Source organism: Eriocheir sinensis, chromosome 19 (assembly GCF_024679095.1).
Source record: "Eriocheir sinensis breed Jianghai 21 chromosome 19, ASM2467909v1, whole genome shotgun sequence".
Lineage (NCBI taxonomy): Eukaryota > Metazoa > Arthropoda > Malacostraca > Decapoda > Varunidae > Eriocheir > Eriocheir sinensis.
The window spans coordinates 12,320,330-12,340,541 of NC_066527.1; the positions used below are offsets into that span (position 1 = coordinate 12,320,330).

At 43.4% G+C, this 20,212-nt stretch overlaps 1 protein-coding gene across 3 annotated transcripts in view; it reads right to left on the reverse strand.

Annotated features, from left to right (window-relative positions):
- Nucleotides 1-1,539: 1,539 nt before the first annotated feature.
- LOC127000699 (calpain-15-like) overlaps nt 1,540-20,212 on the reverse strand; it is a 32,349-nt gene continuing 13,676 nt past the window's right edge. For all 3 annotated transcript variants that reach the window (XM_050864699.1, XM_050864701.1, XM_050864700.1), the window contains 9 exons: nt 19,137-19,249; nt 13,641-13,874; nt 11,919-12,076; nt 9,965-10,162; nt 9,230-9,394; nt 8,425-8,621; nt 5,198-5,379; nt 3,042-3,184; nt 1,540-2,071 (listed from right to left, as the gene is read on the reverse strand). In XM_050864699.1, coding sequence (XP_050720656.1) covers nt 1,894-2,071; nt 3,042-3,184; nt 5,198-5,379; nt 8,425-8,621; nt 9,230-9,394; nt 9,965-10,162; nt 11,919-12,076; nt 13,641-13,874; nt 19,137-19,249 — 1,568 coding nt within the window. In that variant the 3' untranslated portion in view covers nt 1,540-1,893. The remainder of the gene's footprint in view (nt 2,072-3,041; nt 3,185-5,197; nt 5,380-8,424; nt 8,622-9,229; nt 9,395-9,964; nt 10,163-11,918; nt 12,077-13,640; nt 13,875-19,136; nt 19,250-20,212) is intronic.

A 20,212-nucleotide genomic window follows, 5' to 3' on the forward strand; every position in this document is an offset into this window, starting at 1 on the left:
TTTCCTTGAATGACATTTCCTTTCCATCTTCCACTTCTTTGTATATCATTTTCTTAATCTTCTAAACCTTATTCATTTCTGCTTTCTTTTTCTAAATTCTTTCATCATATTTTTTTTTCCTCACTTTTTTTCTCCTTTTTCTCTCTCTCACACTTTTTGCATCACAGTTCTTTCTATTCTCAGTCTGACATTTACTTCCTCTCTCCCTTTACACTCACTGAGCCCCATTTCACACTGCCTCCTATTCCCAGTATTCATTTTCTATTCTATTCAGTATTTTCCATTCTGTATTTCTATTCCCAGCATTTCATTTTCTTTTCTCACTCACTCAAGCTTCACTTAATCTCACATCACACTGCCATCTATTCCCAGCTCCACCTCACTCTGCCCAGCGACTCAGGGCAGTTTCTCACCTCACAGCCCTTCACTACAGAGTACAAGTCTTTCTCTAACGTAATGAGTCTGTGGTTCTAATGGTGTATGTGTGCGTGCCTCGGTGAACCGTCTTGTGCACACACGAACACCATTCCGTGTGTGCAAGCATCATTATCACCACTAACAACACTCTTGCAACACCAAACCACATCACTTCTGCTGTGTGAGTGCATGAACGTCAAACCACTGTGATAATATCATGGGGTGCCAAATGTCTATTGTTCATGAGTGGGAAACTATAACACGCACACACACACACACACACACACACCTGTGTGTAACATGCGTAACTAAAACCGGAGTTCCTGCAGCTGATGCTGCAGCTACAGTGGCCGTTGTTGTTCTTATTGTCGTCGTTTGCAGTGTGTCTTTTGATTGGGGTGACTAGGGGGGGTGGAGGGTGTGAAGGAGGAGATGGAGACGATGAGGAAGAGGAGGAGCACGATTTTCCTTTCCTCCCTTTCCTCCAGCTTCATTGCTCTCTCCTCCACATTGGTACAACTGCTGTGGTCTGAGGTGTAGGGCAGCCCAGCACCACCACAGCTTGCTGACTGTCTTGACTATAACAACCATTACTTGGTTGGCCTCATGCATGAGGAATTCTAAATGGGCTCCACTTGTACTGTAAATTGTATGGTTCATACGTTTGTAAAGTTTTGTAAGAGATTCAGTTGGTTTTAAGTATGTGTGCTTCAAATGCAATGGTAGCTCCAGTGTAGGGTTAAGTAGGCTTCAGGTAAGTCTCCTATGCATACCATGGCAGGTGTAGGCTTCCTTTAGGTTATCATTGCACCATCATGGGCTTAAGCAGGCCATTAACAGGGACTAGACAGCATGGTTAACCTATGCAGGCCTGACTTACTCCTTCCATGGGTATCAATAGTGAAGGTTACAGTTGAGTCCATTATCAGCTCTCAGAAGGGCACAAATCACAGTCTTGACTCCTTGTTTAACCCTCATGTAAGTGTGGGTGAGTGTAAGTCTTGGGTAGATTCATCACTAAGTCTTAAGGGAATATGGATCACAGGCTGCCACGAGACCCTGTTTGACCCTTGCATAAGCCTGGGTGAGTGTAAATCATAGTTAGGTTCACCACTCTGCTCACACTCCCAACACTTCAGGCTCTTGGCGCAACTATTTTCGGAGGCTACAGAGAAGATTGGTTGAGCTGTCATGAGTGTTTCCTGCTCATGGAGTGGAAATCTTATAAAACTGCCACTGGGGTCATGACACCACCCCTGAACATCCCTACCACTTCCAAGAGAACCTTCTCAAATAGATGTACTAAGACACCCAGATGTTGGAGAATATGGAGATCACTGTTAAGAGAGAAGGAATCACCAGGTGCCAGTACAGGCTTGGTGTGGCCTTGATACTAACAAGTCTGGGTGTGCATTTCAAAAGATGACCAATGATCACAGACTGCCTATATAAGCTCAGTGTTGCCTATGTAGACCCTTATATAGGTCTAGGCGAGTGTAGGCCGTGGGTTAGCCCATCAATGGCTGGGTCGTGGTTGGTGCCCGGCGGCCCCCAGTCATGCAGACCAGCCGAGTGTGAGGGCCGGTGGGTGAGGCGGTGAGCAATGCTGAAGCCGCCGCTGCTTTCCAGTTGTGTCAGCACAATGATCACTTGTCTGTGGCGGAGAAGGCAAGGTTTGGTTTGGTTTAGTTAGGTTTGGTTTGGTTAGGTTTGTTTTGGTTTGGTTTGGTTTGGTTTGGTTTAGTTGGGTTTGTTTTGTTTTGGTTTGGTTAGGTTTGGTTTGGTTTGGTTTGGTTTGGTTTGGTTTGGTTTGGTTTGGTTTAGTTAGGTTTGTTTTGTTTTGTTTTGTTTTGGTTTGGTTTAGTTAGGTTTGTTTTGGTTTGTTTTGGTTTGGTTTGGATAGGTTAGGTTTGGATAGGTTAGGTTTGGTTTGGTTAGGTTTGGCTAATATAGGATAGGTGAGGTTTGGTTAGGTTTGGTTTGATTTGGTTAGGTTTGACTAGTATAGGATAGGTTAGGTTAGGTTTGGTTAGGTTTGGTTTGATTTGGTTAGGTTTGGTTAGTATAGGATAGGATAGGTTAGGTTAGGTTAGGTTAGGTTAGGTTTGGTTTGGTTTGGTTTGGTTAAGTTTGGTGTGGTTTGGTTAGGTTTGGATTGGTTAGGTTTGGTTAGGCTTGGTTTGGTTAGGTCTGGTTAGGTTTGGTTTGGTTAGGTTAAGCTTGGTTTGGTTTGGTTAAGTTTGGTTTGATTAGGCTTGATTTGGTTTGGTTAGGATAGGTTAGGCTAGGTTAGGTTAGGTTTGGTTAGGTTTGTTTGGTCTGGCTAGGATAGGATAGGATAGGATATGTTAGGTTAGATTTAGTTAGGTTTGGTTAGGCTTGGTTTGGTTTGGCTAGGATAGGTTAGGTTAGGTTAGGTAAGGTTAGGTTAGGTTAGGTTTGGCTTGGTTAGACTTGATTTTGTTAGGTTTGGTTTGGTTGTTGTTGTTGGTGTTTAGTAAGGTTACTGGCCACTGTCATTATCATTATTATTTTCATTGTTATTACTATTATTATTACTATCATTAAAATAAGATCTCTCCCCGGATTATTTCTCACTTATGAACACACACACACACACTCACCGGTGCAGGGGGGGCACTGAGTCGACGGTCTTAAGCTGGGCGCGAGTGGACACAACGTTGTAGCTCTCCCGGCAGTCACACATTACCTGGATACACTTGTCAGGGTGCCTGTTCTCCACCATCACCACCAGACCCGCCCAGCCCTGAAGGGAACAGTGAGGGAATGACATCACCACCATCACCATAATCATCCCTAATCTCTCCCCACTTGAGGAATGGGAACACAATAGAGAGGAAAATAAAGTAAATACATATGAACCTAAAGTAGAACATTATACAACTCATAGATAGGAACTAAAAAGAACATAATACAATATCTGAAGAGTGGCAAAATATATCCAGCTAAAACTTGTGTTACGCAGCCAGCACATCTTGGCACAGGAAAGTGGATGTCCCTGCCTAGCAAAGTCTTATATCCCTGGTGCTACATGGATTAGAGTCAGTGAGGGCATGTGACTGAAAAACAAAATGCCCCTACTCTATCTAAATGGGTTAATGGAGTCTATATATTAGAAAAACAAGGAGAAACAACATTCCACACATGAAAGCTTGTCTGGAGCCTCTTGTAGTCTCCTCCTACCCTTGTATATCCATTTACCAAACCACAAAAATATCCCTTCATACTCTTGCATATCCATTTACCAAGCCACAAAAATATCCCCTCTTACCCTTGTATATCCATTTACCAACACACAAAAATATCCCCTCCTACCCTTGTATATCCATTTACCAAACCACAAAAACATCCTTTCATACTCTTGTATATCCATTTACCAAACCACAAAAATATCCCCTCTTACCCTTGTATATCCATTTACCAAACCACAAAAATATCCTTTCATACTCTTGTATATCCATTTACCAAACCACAAAAATATCCCCTCTTACCCTTGTATATCCATTTACCAAACCACAAAAATATCCCCTCCTACCCTTGTATATCCATTTACCAAGCCACAAAAATATCCCTTCATACTCTTGTATATCCATTTACCAAGCCACAAAAATATCCCTTCATACTCTTGTATATCCATTTACCAAGCCACAAAAATATCCCTTCATACTCTTGTATATCCATTTACCAAACCATAAAAATATCCCCTCCTACCCTTGTATATCCATTTACCAAGCCACAAAAATATCCCTTCATACCCTTGTATATCCATTTACCAAGCCACAAAAATATCCCTTCATACTCTTGTATATCCATTTACCAAGCCACAAAAATATCCCTTCATACCCTTGTATATCCATTTACCAAGCCACAAAAATATCCCTTCATACTCTTGTATATCCATTTACCAAGCCACAAAAATATCCCTTCATACCCTTGTATATCCCTTTACCAAACCACAAAAATATCCCCTCTTACCCTTGTATATCCATTTACCAAGCCACAAAAATATCCCCTCCTACCCTTGTATATCCATTTACCAAGCCACAAAAATATCCCTTCATACTCTTGTATATCCATTTACCAAGCCACAAAAATATCCCTTCATACTCTTGTATATCCATTTACCAAGCCACAAAAATATCCCTTCATACTCTTGTATATCCATTTACCAAGCCACAAAAATATCCCTTCATACTCTTGTATATCCATTTACCAAGCCACAAAAATATCCCTTCATACTCTTGTATATCCATTTACCAAACCATAAAAATATCCCCTCCTACCCTTGTATATCCATTTACCAAGCCACAAAAATATCCCTTCATACTCTTGTATATCCATTTACCAAGCCACAAAAATATCCCTTCATACTCTTGTATATCCATTTACCAAGCCACAAAAATATCCCCTCCTACCCTTGTATATCCATTTACCAAGCCACAAATATATCCCTTCATACTCTTGCATATCCATTTACCAAACCACAAAAATATCCCCTCCTACCCTTGCATATCCATTTACCAAGCCACAAAAATATCCCTTCATACTCTTGCATATCCATTTACCAAACCACAAAAATATCCTTCATACTCTTGCATATCCATTTACCAAGCCACAAAAATATCCCCTCCTACCCTTGCATATCCATTTACCAAAACACAAAAATGTCCCCTCATACTCTTACATATCCATTTACCAAACCACAAAAAAGTGAGGATGACTGAGCTAGCAAGAATCGGTATATTGGGTCATTGCCCACCTTGGTAAGATAATACACAGTCATGCCCTGGCGACCCTCATGCCTCTGCCCCTTGGCCAGGCACAGGTTGACAAGGGAGTCAGCCAGGAGGGAAGGCAGGGCTGTGATCTGCTCCACGGCTACCCGTTTGCTGCTGTGGATGGCCAACACGTAGCCAGGATAGCCGTCAGACACATCCAGACCTGTGTGGAGGAAGATTCAAATATGTCATCCACTACATAAACTGTCATCCACTCAAATTAATCTTTCACATACTCCAACACATACTAACATGTCACCCACTGTCTGAAAACAAGAACATATACAAATCTGTCATTCACTCCATAAAGAGATCCATCACCTACACCAACACAGACATAAACATCTGCCATCCACTCTATGAATACAGTACCCTCTTGCGCTTAGTCCTAAATTCTCACCATGCTGACTTTTGTGCTTTACCGTCCCGACTTTCGCGCTGCTTTGACATGTACGGGTCATGTCTACCTACTGTCGGAGTCATGAGCACTGCCTGAAAAGGCGGTGTCACACTGGCCGTTTTCATCCAACCATTGGGGCTACAGGCAACCGTAGTCAACCACGGTTGCCCATATGCCCAACCGGGAGCGTGGGTACGTGGGCACTGTGCCGCTGTATATAAACAAACAGACGAAGAGAGTGGCTGAGGAGCGAGGAGCAGTGGAAGATGGCCCACCAAGAGACTTGTAAAGTGGACTGGCAGAGCTGCCTTGTTTAATATTTGATTGACAAGATAAGAGAACACCTGTGCTGTGGAACCACAGTCCAAGAAACTTTTTTTCTTCAGTCTATGAAAATTGTAGAAGGACTCCCGGTGTTTTTGCCTAGTTTTGTTCTAGTTTGTCCACTTGTGGTCTTTGTGAGTGGTGAGTGAAATATGGAAACAGTAAGCAAGTTAAACCTCTCTGCGAGCTATTTTGTGGCTGCGGCGGCCAGTGCATGTACAAAAAGTCAATCATTATACAGTCGTCCCTCAAATAGTACGGGGGTTAGGGATCCAGGATCCCCGTACTATTCGAAAATCTGTATAAAATTAGTGCCCCCCCTCAGAAACACTCCTGGGCTGTGTTTGAGAGAGGGAATCGTGACTCTCAGAACGTCCCGAGTGCTCTCAAACACGTGACGCAGCAGCACGAGTAGCCAACTCGGCATGTCCGCTGGCTTCTGGCTTTGAAAGGTGGAGTGCCTTCGTGCTGTGATGACGTCATCAGCAAACATGGTGGCCCAAACAAACACATATAAGTGTTTCCTTTGCATTTCACCTCTCTGTGCCACCATAACCACTGGAGCTTCCTTTTCATCTTCTGTTGTAAGGAGTTCATCAGCAAGGACAGCTAGTAATGTATATTAAGCGCCGCCAGGAAGATCAGTGTACGCCATTTTGCTGCGAGTGAGACGCCGTTACCATACCAATGATGAGGCTTAATAAAAGGACGGCCTTTATCTCCACTCTTGCAGCACTCTAGGAGCACAGGTAATTACTGTGGCAAGAATTTCTTTTACACTATTGTTTTCAGGGTGTTGGCCCTGAGGGAGTAAGCCGTTTCAAAGGCTGTAGTTGGGACCGAAAGGGACAACTACCTCCCGAACCAAGACCAAGACCAAGATGATAAATACAGCGAACACTGCTCTCATTCACGTGATATGCTCTCCCTAAGGCAATGTAACTCATCCCAAAACGTAACTTCTCCTAAATCCGAATTCTTCTGCAAGGTGAACACCTATCTTGAATGCTTTGGGGTGCTTTCAGTGGGTGTTTGGTAGAACAGTGTTGCCACTGATGATGATTCTTCCATGACAATCCATATAAAACCGAAACCGTACTATTGGAAACCATACTATTTGAAAGTCAGCATGGTGAGAATTTAGGACTAAGGGACGACCTTATTTGTGATTTAATGATTTGCGACAGAAACAGCAGATTGTTTCATAACACACCGGAAACTACCAGAAAACATAGGTTCGTCCAACAGTATCCCACGGGTGACATTCTGGAAATTTTCCCAGTTCTCTGACGAGGTTTGGGTAAACACTCCTGTCCTCCCGTCTTTGAAGCCATAATCATGCCCACAACCGCTTCTTCCTTCCATTTGACTGCAGCAACAAGTCAATAACTTGGGTAACGGCTGCACAATCTGCAACAGCCCTTACTTTAGCAGACAATGCCACGTGGATACAGGGCGCCTGCTTTGTTTACGGGCAGCCAGCCTTGGCCGTATGGGACGCACACCCAGAAAAGTTGGAGTAGCCAGTTGCCCCTACCACCAATGCGATTGGAGGAAAAAGGCCCAGTGTGACACCAGCTAATGGACAACCGACAACTAGCTCCCGGTTGGGCGTACGGGCAACCGAGGTTGCCCATAGCCCCAACGGTTGGAGAAAATCAGTCAGTGTGACACTGCCTTAAGGCAGCGAGGCTGCTGATTAGGTGAGCACCATTGATGACGTCATCGGACTCAAAACGAATCACAAGCATGTTTCCAGAACTGCCAGCCAATCATAAGGCAGCCACCTTCAATTGCAGCTTCAAAACGACCCGTTCTCACTTTCCACTTTCTTCCTTTTACCAAGGTAAGTATTTTGAGATAACAAGGGAGTAAAAAAAAAAAATTAAATAAAAAAAAATAAATAAATAAAGTCAGTTTCTCCACGGGTCTGAATCAATAAGCACTTCTTCATTGTTTTCAATACCCCAAGTTTCCCAATCCTCAAGTTTAGCGCAAGCGTGAAACTCAGGAGAGTATTGTACATTAACATAAACACATTTCGTCATCCTGAATGCAAACACTTGAACATTAACAAGATATGAAGCTTCCCATGTAAAACTACTGACAAAGGGAACAGGTCATAATCCAAAAGAGGTCAAACTGCAAATAAACACAAAACTAATGATAAATTGGATAAATATGGATCTGGAGGAAGGACAATAACAACATGACTCAACACACACACACACACACACACAGTTTTCCATGCAGAAGCATAACAACGTGGAATGGACTTGACGAGGAGACTGTGTGTGCAAAAACAATTCATGAATTTAAAGCCAAACTGGATAATAAGCGATATGGAGACAGGACAGCACAAGCCTAGTACGGCTCTCTTCCTGTATTTCACAAGGTAAATACAACTAGGTAGATACACACACACACACACAACCCTCAAATACACACCATTCCCGACCTAACTCCCCAAGTGAAAAACCTTACCTGTGTGCCAGTGGTTGAAGGCAAGGCAGACAGCAATGTAGGCACCTGGCTCAAGCATGGCGTGGCACCCAACAAAGCCCCTGACCTGCCGCTTGGAGTGCTTGACCAGCGCTCCGACGGTGGGCGTGGCAGTGGCGGTGGTGCGGAACAACACGACGCACAGGTCCAGGGGCGAGCGCTGTGAGTTCTCCGAATTTCTGGCGGAGGAAAATGTGTTAAGTGAAGAGTAGGGGAGAGGGAGAGTTGGGGAAGGGGCAGTCTTCTTGGGATATGGCAGGGGAAGGATGCCTCTATGGGACTTTGGTAACCGTAGTTGAATAATGACTGATGAATGGCAGACAGATGTGGTGGAGAGTTAAACAAGTGAAATAAATTAACCTGGTAGCAGCGATGGGCCAAATTTGTGGCTTTACCGTGTGGCAGCAACGGGCCAAATTTGTGCCATGATTTAAACCCCCCAAAATAGATGAAACATAAACTGATCACAAATGCTTTGATATATATTATGAAATGGTTTGTGTGAGTGATGATTTTTCTCATTTTTCTCGCTTAGAGGGACCATTAAGAAACATGATCCCTGCTGCTACCGGGTTAAGCAGAACATTGCCAGAGTCCCTAAATTTGGTCTAGACACACAAAACAAAATAACAAAGATATAAAGGGAGCACAACCTTGCCAATCCTCAACACAAGTCTCCAATAAATAATAAATAACTAAATAAAAGAGAAGACTGCTTTCCCTCATTCTCAATTGTCTCCTCCTCCTCCTCCTCCTCCTCATCATCATCATCATCAGGCCCACCCACCTGTGCCCCTCCTGGAAGAGTGTGAATTCCACCTCGGTCGGCTCCAGCACGGTTATGAGTGTGGGTGTGAGGGCGCGCCGGTCAGCCAGGGTGGGCAGCGAGCCAGTCACCCGCACCTCAGACCAGTGACTGTGCACCTTGCAGATGTCTATACAGTCAAAGTACCTAGTGGGAGAAATGGTTGTAGTAGTGGCAGTAGTAGTAGTGGCAGTAGTAGTAGTAGTAGTAGTAGTAGTAGTAGTAGTAGTAGTTAAAGTAGAAATATTAGGAGTAGCAGAAGAAATTTGGGTAGTAATAGGAGAATGGGAACAGAGACTAACTGATTGATTGATTATTTAGGTGGGTATAGAGATCAAACCTTTTTATAGCAAAGTATGTAACTCAAGGGTAAAATAAACAAGTATATAAAAAGCCTGCCATAACACTGCTTCCACAAACAGAGAACAGTAGAAGCCAAGAGAGAGTCACACTCAACTGGGGAGATATTTTAACACCTGTACTCTGGCAAGCTTTCATGTTGTGGGAAGAAGGATATACAGGTGATGGATTACTGTACAAGAGTTGACCAGTGAAAGGAATGAAAGAATGAAGATGCTACATAGGCCTCAGCTGGAGTAGAAAGTGAGATGCAGCATAGGCCTCAGCTGGAGTAGAAAGTGAAATACAGCATAGGCCTCAGCTGGAGTAGAAAGTAGAGTGTCCACAACTGTACAGACACAACACAACTGCACTTACTTCAACACGTCCATAAATGATATCCAGAACACGCCGTCACTCCCCCCCTGTGGCAAGAGTTTCTCCCGCAGCTCTGTGGTCCAGAGGGTTGACTCGTCGCACCACTCCCCCTTCCAGGAGTAGTGGCCCCAGGGGTTACGCAGGCGCAGGAGTCGCAGGCTGTTAATATCCTGAACGTCGAGCACAGAGTATGCGTGTCTGGGGAGGCAGGACAGTAGTGTTGTTAGGTTAGAGTTACTGCTACTACTACTGCAACTACTTGTTACCAGTGGTGGGCACCGCTAACCGAAGAGTTAGCAAGCTAACTGGTAATCCACTAACTAAAAAGTTAGCTTTGCTTATGCTTTAAAACCCTTAAAAACAGACCTAGTGACCTGAAATTTCAATATGATGTAGCTTAGACATAGAGCTTTCCAGAAAGGTATAGCATGCCAAAATCAGATGATGATAAGTTTATTTCTTGTCAGGTGGAAAATGTAGCATTCTTGTTATTAAATCTCGAGTTCAAAGAGTTATAAATGGAAAATGCAATACACTAAAATACCCAAAAGTTTCTCTAATAATTGACCAATTACCCTACTTTAAGGTGTAATTTACCCAAAAGTGGAAGCCCTGGAATTACTGCACCGTGTGGCTTAACTGGTGCTGTGTCTGCCCACAACGGACAAGAACAAACCTGTATGAATTTTTTAGTGGACCTAAAGTAGGCGGAGGAGGAACTACATTTAGCGGAAGCTAATTGGTCCGCTAAATATTTCCACAGTTAGCAAAAACGCTAATCAGCTAACGAAAAAGTTAGCTTCGCTAATTAGCGGTTAGCGGAACCGTGCCCACCACTGCTTATTACTACTATTATTGCTGCTAATAATAATAATAATAATAATAATAATAATAATAATATAAACAAACTTTCACCCTTGCCTTTCAAAACTTACCTTTCCTTAGTACACCTAAATAAAACCTGTGCCGAAGAAAGGGTGACTGCTCTAACCCAACAAACAACTGTCCTATAGCTTTATCTTCTTGTCTTCTAAAGCTTTTAAAATAACCCTTAACAGGAAATTTCTTGAGCATCTGTCAACTTACAACATAGTTTATGATCACCAGCATATATTCCTCGTTTACCTCTTAATCCATTCAACACGAGGACGCGTATACTGCGTCCTTGCGTGCCCCGTACCATATCTGAGGATGCGCATACTGCGTCCTGGCTCGCTTTAGCCAATATACAAGTTATTTTATCTCTATATTTATGATTCCATCTCAAAGTTATCAATTAATTTATGTTTCTTTATGTGCACCACTTAATTCTGCATGTTTTCATATATAATACATGATGATTATGTTGAGTTTATAGCTGAAAACTTGTTATATTCAATAGTGACATTTGAAATTTGGCGCACGCAGCGATCCCGGATACGGCGCAGGGCACTGTATTGGCCCGGCTGTAGCAAGTTTCTTTATGTGTACCATTTAATTTTGCATGTTTTCATATATAATACATGATGACTAAGTTGAGTTTATGGCTGAAAACTTGTTATATTCAATAGGGACATTTGAACTTTGGCGCACGGCAATCTTGGATCTGGAGCGGGCGCTGTTTTGGCCCGGCCGTAGTGAAGAGGTTAAATTCCACTCCAATGTTGCTTCTCTATCTATCTTCCATCTTCTGTCACTCCTAGTGTCTGGCTGCATACAACTTTCTACTCCAACTCACCCCAATGCTCTCCAAGTTCCTGATTCAAAAGTTTCAGCCCCTTCATCCCTTTCACTAGTAAATTCTGAACTGATGATTGATTGATTAATTGAGAACTTTCTTCCATGGCCTGCAGGAAAACTCTGAAAGAGCCTTTGTTTGTCTTAACTTCCTCCTTCCAAAGATTTGAACAATTTTGAAAGTGGAATATTTGGACACCTCTCCACCACCACTGCCACCACCACCACCACCACCCACCTCGGCCGCAGCCCCTGACTCTTGTACTCCTCATCCACGACCTTCATGTTGCCACCGCCGCAGGACGCCCCCATGAGGAAGCCGGCCGCCCTCGAACTGAGCAGCTGCGCCCAAATCAAGTCCTCGTCGATGTCATCCTCATGTGGTGATGACGATGCCTGTGTGGGGAACAAGGGGTGATGAACAATGACCAGATGATGGGTGGTGATGGAGTGGTGACAAGGGGTAACAGGTGGTGAACAGGTACTTGTGTGAGGGAGCTGTGGGGTGACGTGCTTGTGTGTTTGTATGTATGTGTGGGTGGGTGTGATGGTGTCAGGAGGTACTGGGTGTATGTTTAACCCAGTGGCTGTGGGGATCATGTTTCTTAAAGGCCCCTCTAAGTAAGAAAAAATCATCACTCACGCAAACCATTCCATAATATATATCAATGCATTTGTGATCAGTTTATGCATCATCTATTTTGGGGAGGTTATATCATGGCAAAAATTTGGCCCGTCGCTGCTACACGGTAAAGCCACAAATTTGGCCCGTCGCTGCAACCGGGTTAAGAGTTTGTATATGGGGAGGTGAACAAGTGGTGGATGGTGTACTAGTGGTGTTACAGAGCATGGGAGACCAATGATAGGGTGATGAGGGTGCCGTGGAGGGGCATGGAAGGTGTAAGTTGTGGTATGATGTGTGGATGACAGGGGACAGGAGGGTGTGATGGGATGGTGTGTGGATACTGTCACATGATGGACGGATTGAGTCAGATGCCAATTTGACAGCTCTCCCTTCCTAGGCCATTTTCTTGAGATAGTTTCCAACAATGTAAGTTAGCAGACCCAATTCCCTACAAACTCTTCATGAACCAATCTTACAGGCTTATGGCTACAGCATATGAAACTTCACTGTATGCAGTGGTATGGCACAAATACCCTAAGATAGAAATAAAGTAGTGAAGCTATGTGGAATTCAAGAGGCAGAAAAGTTTAGAAGCTGGGGTTGGTTTCTAAGTTAGCATTACGTGACATCTCTGAATAAGCGAGAGCATGTCACAACTAGGTAAATACACACACACATACACACACACACACACAACAGGATAACGGGACAAACTATGAATTTGCTGAAGAACATAAGGACGACATTTGTGTATTTGGACAAAGAGATAATGAAGAAAATAATAGTTACAATGATAAGGCCAAGGTTGGAGTATGCAGCAGTGGTCTGGTCTCCTCTTGAAAAGAAGAATATAAGAAAGCTGGAAAGAGTACAGAGAATGGCAACTAAGATGGTACCGGAACTTAGGGATCGGACTTACGAGGAAAGACTCAATAGCATGGGGCTCACAACCCTGGAGAGGAGAAGAAAAAGAGGAGACCTGATAGTGGTGTACAGGGTGGCGAGCGGGGTGGAGAATCTGGACAGAGAGGACCTGTGTGTGTGGAGCGAGAGAGAAACGAGAGGACATGGAAAGAAGTTGAAGGCGACCACGACTAGGCGAGATGTGAAAAAGTTTAGCTTCCCAAACAGAAGCATTGAGCTGTGGAATGGACTGGAGGAGGAGGTGGTTTGTGCAAGAAACATTCATGATTTTAAGGAAAAGTTGGATAAGAGAGGATATGGAGACGGGACAGCGCGAGCGTAGCTCTTTTCCCATATGTCACAACTAGGTAAATAAACTAGGTAAGGTAAATACACACACACACACACACATACACAGACACACACACATACCTGGAGTGGCAAACTCTCGCAGGGTGCACCAGTGAGGGTGGCCAAGCCCTCTATAGCCCGGCCAGACACCAGCGCTTCATAGCAGCCGTGCACCTTGGCCACAGCCTTCTCTATCAGTGGCACCCAAAGCTGGCGTCTCTTAGCCTGTGAGTACACCAGGCGGCAGTGGCGGTCACAGGGGAGCAGGTCGTCCACGATGACCGTCACCCATCGACCTGCCTTGCACAGCCGCACCTGCAAGGAGGAGATAAAATAAATTAGAGGAAATATGGCAACTATACTTTATTACTTATCAAATTAATAGAATGAGCCATACTAGGCAAACATGAATGTAGCAGAATTCAGCTATATACTTCAGAACAAGAGCATGTGGTATGAGGAAAGAGGGTGAAGAGTGTGGAGTGGTGGAAGAGGTAAAGCAAAATTCACTGAGGCCGTTCAAATATTTTGTGAGAACGCAGAATGAGGATTTTGTGAAGAGGTATTATGAGAATGAGACAAGAAAGCAGAGGATGATTGGGAGACCCAGCATAAGAAGGATCAAAGTAGGCTTACTGGGGAATGTATTATGAAGAGATGTGGAAGGGGTGTGTGAATGTTATGAAAAGGGAGTGAATGAGCCGGGATTACTGGAGACTTCTGCCATGCCTCTTGTGCCCTGAGAGGGAAGAGGGTGTCACAGCTATAGGTAGATACTGACTTAACTAATCAAAGGAAGGAAGGGTGAGTCACAGCTACAGGTAAACACTGACTAAACTAATCAAAGGAAGGAAGGGTGAGTTACAGCTACAGGTAAAAACTGACTAAACTAATCAAAGGAAGGAAGGGTGAGTCACAGCTATAGGTAAACACTGACTAAACTAATCAAAGGAAGGAAGGGTGAGTCACACCTACAGGTAAACACTGACTAAACTAATCAAAGGAAGGAAGGGTGAGTCACAGCTACAGGTAAACACTGACTAAACTAATAAAAGGAGAGTGAAGAGAGTCACAGCTACAGGTAAACACTGACTAAACTAATAAAAGGAGAGTGAAGAGAGTCACAGCTACAGGTAAACACTGACTAAACTAATCAAAGGAAGGAAGGGCGAGTCAGTGCTACAGGTAAACACTGACTAAACTAATAAAAGGAGAGTGAAGAGAGTCACAGCTACAGGTAAACACTGACTAAGTTAATCAAAGGAGAGTGGAGAGAGTCACAGCTACAGGTGAACACTGACTAAACTAATCAATGGAGGAAGGAGAGAGTCACAGCTACAGGTGAACACTGACTAAACTAATCAATGGAGGAAGGAGAGAGTCACAGCTACAGGTGAACACTGACTAAACTAATCAATGGAGGAAGGAGAGAGTCACAGCTACAGGTAAACACTGACTAAACTATTCAAATTAGAGTCGAGAGTCACAGCTACAGGTAAACACTGACTAAACTAATCAAAGGAGAGTGGAGAGAGTCACAGCTACAGGTGAACACTGACTAAACTATTCAAATTAGAGTCGAGAGTCACAGCTACAGGTAAACACTGACTAAACTAATCAAAGGAGAGTGGAGAGAGTCACAGCTACAGGTGAACACTGACTAAACTAATCAAAGGAGGGAGGAGAGAGTCACAGCTACAGGTGAACACTGACTAAACTTATCAATGGAGGGAGGAGAGAGTCACAGCTACAGGTAAACACTGACTAAACTAATGAAAGGAGAGTGGAGAGAGTCACAGCTACAGGTAAACACTGACTAAACTAATCAAAGGAAGGAAGGGTGAGTCACAGCTACAGGTAAACACTGACTAAACTATTCAAAGGAGAGTGGAGAGAGTCACAGCTACAGCTAAAGGAAGGAAGGGTGAGTCACAGCTACAGGTAATCAGTGACTAAACTAATCAATGGAGGGAGAAGAGAGTCACAGCTATAGGTAAACACTGACTAAACTCATCAAAGGAAGGAAGGGTGAGTCACAGCTACAGGTAAACACTGACTAAGTTAATCAAAGGAGAGTGGAGAGAGTCACAGCTACAGGTGAACACTGACTAAGTTAATCAAAGGAGAGTGGAGAGAGTCACAGCTACAGGTGAACACTGACTAAACTAATCAAAGGAGAGTGGAGAGAGTCACAGCTACAGGTAAACACTGACTAAACTATTCAAAGGAGGGAGGAGAGTCACAGCTACAGGTGAACACTGACTAAACTAATCAAAGGAGAGTGGAGAGAGTCACAGCTACAGGTAAACACTGACTAAACTATTCAAAGGAGGGAGGAGAGTCACAGCTACAGGTAAACACTGACTAAACTAATCAATGGAGAGAGGAAAGAGTCACAGCTACAGGTAAACACTGACTAAACTAATCAAAGGAGAGTGGAGAGTCACAGCTACAGGTGAACACTGACTAAACTATTCAAAGGAAGGAGGAGAGAATCACAGTTACAGGTGAACACTGACTAAACTATTCAAAGGAAGGAGGAGAGAATCACAGTTACAGGTGAACACTGACTAAACTATTCAAAGGAGGGAGGAGAGAGTCACAGCTACAGGTGAACACTGACTAAACTATTCAAAGGAGAGTGGAGAGTCACAGCTACAGGTAAACACTGACTAAACTATTCAAAGGAGAGTGGAGAGAGTCACAGTTACAGGTGAACACTGACTAAACTATTCAAAGGAGAGTGGAGAGAGTCACAGCTACAGGTAAACACTGACTAAACTATTCAAAGGAGAGTGGAGAGAGTCACAGCTACAGGTAAACACTGACTAAACTAATCAAAGGAAGGAAGGGTGAGTCACAGCTACAGGTAAACACTGACTAAACTAATCAAAGGAAGGAAGGGTGAGTCACAGCTACAGGTAAACACTGACTAAACTAATGAAAGGAGAGTGGAGAGAGTCAAAGCTACAGGTAAACACTGACTAAACTAATCAATGGAAGGAAGTGTGAGTCACAGCTACAGGTAAACACTGACTAAACTAGTGAAAGGAGAGTGGAGAGTCACAGCTACAGGTAAACACTGACTAAACTAATCAATGGAGGGAGGAGAGAGTCACAGCTACAGGTAAACACTGACTAAACTAATCAAAGGAAGGAAGGGTGTGTCACAGCTACAGGTAAACACTGACTAAACTAGCGAAAGGAGAGTCACAGCTACAGGTAAACACTGACTAAACTAATAAATGGAGGGAGGAGAGAGTCACAGCTACAGGTAAACACTGACTAAACTAGCGAAAGGAGAGTCACAGCTACAGGTAAACACTGACTAAACTAATAAATGGAGGGAGGAGAGAGTCACAGCTACAGGTAAACACTGACTAAATTAATCAAAGGAAGGAAGGGTGTGTCACAGCTACAGGTAAACACTGACTAAACTAATGAAAGGAGAGTGGAGAGAGTCACAGCTACAGGTAAACACTGACTAAGTTAATCAAAGGAGAGTGGAGAGTCACAGCTACAGGTAGACACTGACTAAATTATTCAAAGGAGGGAGGAGAGTCACAGCTACAGGTAGACACTGACTAAATTATTCAAAGGAGGGAGGAGAGAGTCACAGCTACAGGTAAACACTGACTAAACTATTTAAAGGAGGGAGGAGAGTCACAGCTACAGGTAAACACTGACTAAGTTAATCAAAGGAGAGTGGAGAGTCACAGCTACAGGTAGACACTGACTAAATTATTCAAAGGAGGGAGGAGAGAGTCACAGCTACAGGTAAACACTGACTAAACTATTTAAAGGAGGGAGGAGAGTCACAGCTACAGGTAAACACTGACTAAACTATTCAAAGGAAGGAGGAGAGAGTCACAGCTACAGGTGAACACTGACTAAACTATTCAAAGGAAGGAGGAGTCACAGCTACAGGTAAACACTGACTAAACTATTCAAAGGAGGGAGGAGAGAGTCACAGCTACAGGTAAACACTGACTAAACTATTCAATGGAGGGAGGAGAGAGTCACAGCTACAGGTAAACACTGACTAAACTAATCAATGGAGGGAGGAGAGAGTCACAGCTACAGGTAAACACTGACTAAACTATTCAAAGGAAGGAGGAGAGAGTCACAGCTACAGGTAAACACTGACTAAACTATTCAAAGGAGGGAGGAGAGAGTCACAGCTACAGGTAAACACTTACTAAACTAATCAAAGGAGGGAGGAGAGAGTCACAGCTACAGGTGAACACTGACTAAACTAGTCAAAGGAGGGAGGAGAGAGTCACAGCTACAGGTAAACACTGACTAAACTAGTCAAAGGAGGGAGGAGAGAGTCACAGCTACAGGTAAACACTGACTAAACTAGTCAAAGGAGGGAGGAGAGAGTCACAGCTACAGGTAAATACTGACTAAACTAGTCAAAGGAGGGAGGAGAGAGTCACAGCTACAGGTAAACACTGACTAAACTAGTCAAAGGAGGGAGGAGAGAGTCACAGCTACAGGTAAACACTGACTAAACTAGTCAAAGGAGGGAGGAGAGAGTCACAGCTACAGGTAAACACTGACTAAACTAATCAAAGGAGGGAGGAGAGAGTCACAGCTACAGGTAAACACTGACTAAACTAATCAAAGGAGGGAGGAGAGAGTCACAGCTACAGGTAAACACTGACTAAACTAATCAAAGGAGGAGGAGAGAGTCACAGCTACAGGTAAACACTGACTAAACTAATCTAAGGAGGGAGGAGAGTCACAGCTACAGGTAAACACTGACTAAACTAATCTAAGGAGGGAGGAGAGAGTCACAGCTACAGGTAAACACTGACTAAACTAATCAAAGGAGGGAGGAGAGAGTCACAGCTACAGGTAAACACTGACTAAACTAATCAAAGGAGGGAGGAGAGAGTCACAGCTACAGGTAAACACTGACTAAACTAATCAAAGGAGGGAGGAGAGAGTCACAGCTACAGGTAAACACTGACTAAACTATTCAAAGGAAGGAGGAGAGAGTCACAGCTACAGGTAAACACTGACTAAACTAATCAAAGGAGGGAGGAGAGAGTCACAGCTAGAGAGCCACAGAACAGGAGAATTTGGTTGACTTTATCACAGGTGCCATGTTTTTTGTTTGTTTTTTACAGCAAAGGAGACAGCACAAGGACACACACACAAAAAAAGGAAATATAAAAAAGCCTGCTTCTCGCTGCTCCTGTAAAGAATCCGAAGAGGTGGCTGAAAGAGCAGTCACTTACGTTACCAAGAGTCACACAAAACTCAAACTAATGCTGACAATAATTTTTTTTTATGGTCTATGTACTACCCTGAGATCCTGATGATACCTAGAGCACAAAAAAATACTTGTAGGCTATCCGCTACAGGTAGATAATGACTAAACTAATCAAAGAAAACTCCTCTATATCATGAAATTAAAAGTACATAAGTAAATAATGAAAACACCATCATAGTTTTTTTTTATATATCTAGGCTACCATGACAGAAAAAAAGGAGCCAAGGGTAAAGTTTAGTTGGCAGGTTGGGTCAGAGGTCATGGAGGGACTCGATCTAAGCGACACATCCCCTCACCTGGTACACTCCTTCAGGACAGAAGTCTCGCGTCACCATGATCTTCTTCACCAGGTCGTCACGCTCGGCCAGCACCGCCAAGGCACTCAGCAGCCAGCAGTTCCCCAGCACTCCTGAGGGGGGATGAGGATAGATATAGATAGATAAATAGTGTAAAGAAGAAATTAAATCACAGTACAATGCACCAGATCACCATCAACACACACACACACACACACACACATACACACACACACACACACACACACACACAAGAGAGAGAAGGGTGGGCTGATTGTGTGTATCTCAATTTGAAAAAAGCTTTTGGCAAGGTTCCACACAAAAGGTTAATCTGGAAACTACAGAAGTGGGGAGGAACGGGTGGAAAGGTTATCGAGTGGATGAAGGATTACTTAATGGGAAGAGAAATGAGGACAGTGGTTAGAGAGGAGAAATCAAATTGGAGGAGAGTAGAGATTGGAGTTCCTCAAGGCTCAGTTCTGGCACCAATAATGTTCATAATATATATAAACGACATGCCAAAGGGTATAAAAAGTTATATGAGCCTTTTTGCAGACGATGCAAAGTTATTCAGAAAAGTGAGAACGGAGGAAAATTGTGAGGAGCTGCAAAAAGACCTGGAGAGTGTATAGATGGAGCCAGTAATGGGAGATGGAATTTAATGCAAACAAATGCCAAGTTATGGAAATGGGGAAAAGTAAAAAAAAAAGACCAAGGAAAACATACAGGATGGGAGAAGAAAACCTAAAGGTGGTACATGAAGAAAAAGATTTGGGAGTAACGATGCAAGACACACTATCCCCAGAAAAGCACATAAACAAACTGTTTGGAGAAACCTACAGGATGATGCAAAATATAAGGGTATCATTCCATTTTATGGACAAGGAAATGATGAAGAAAATTATAACAACACTGATAAGACCAAAACTTGAATATGCTACAGTTGTATGGTCGCCTCACAAAAAGAAGGATATCAGAAAGCTGGAAAGGATACAGAAAATTGCAACTAAAATGGTCCCAGAACTCTCGAATATGACGTATGAAGACAGATTGAAGGAGATGGACTTGACGACACT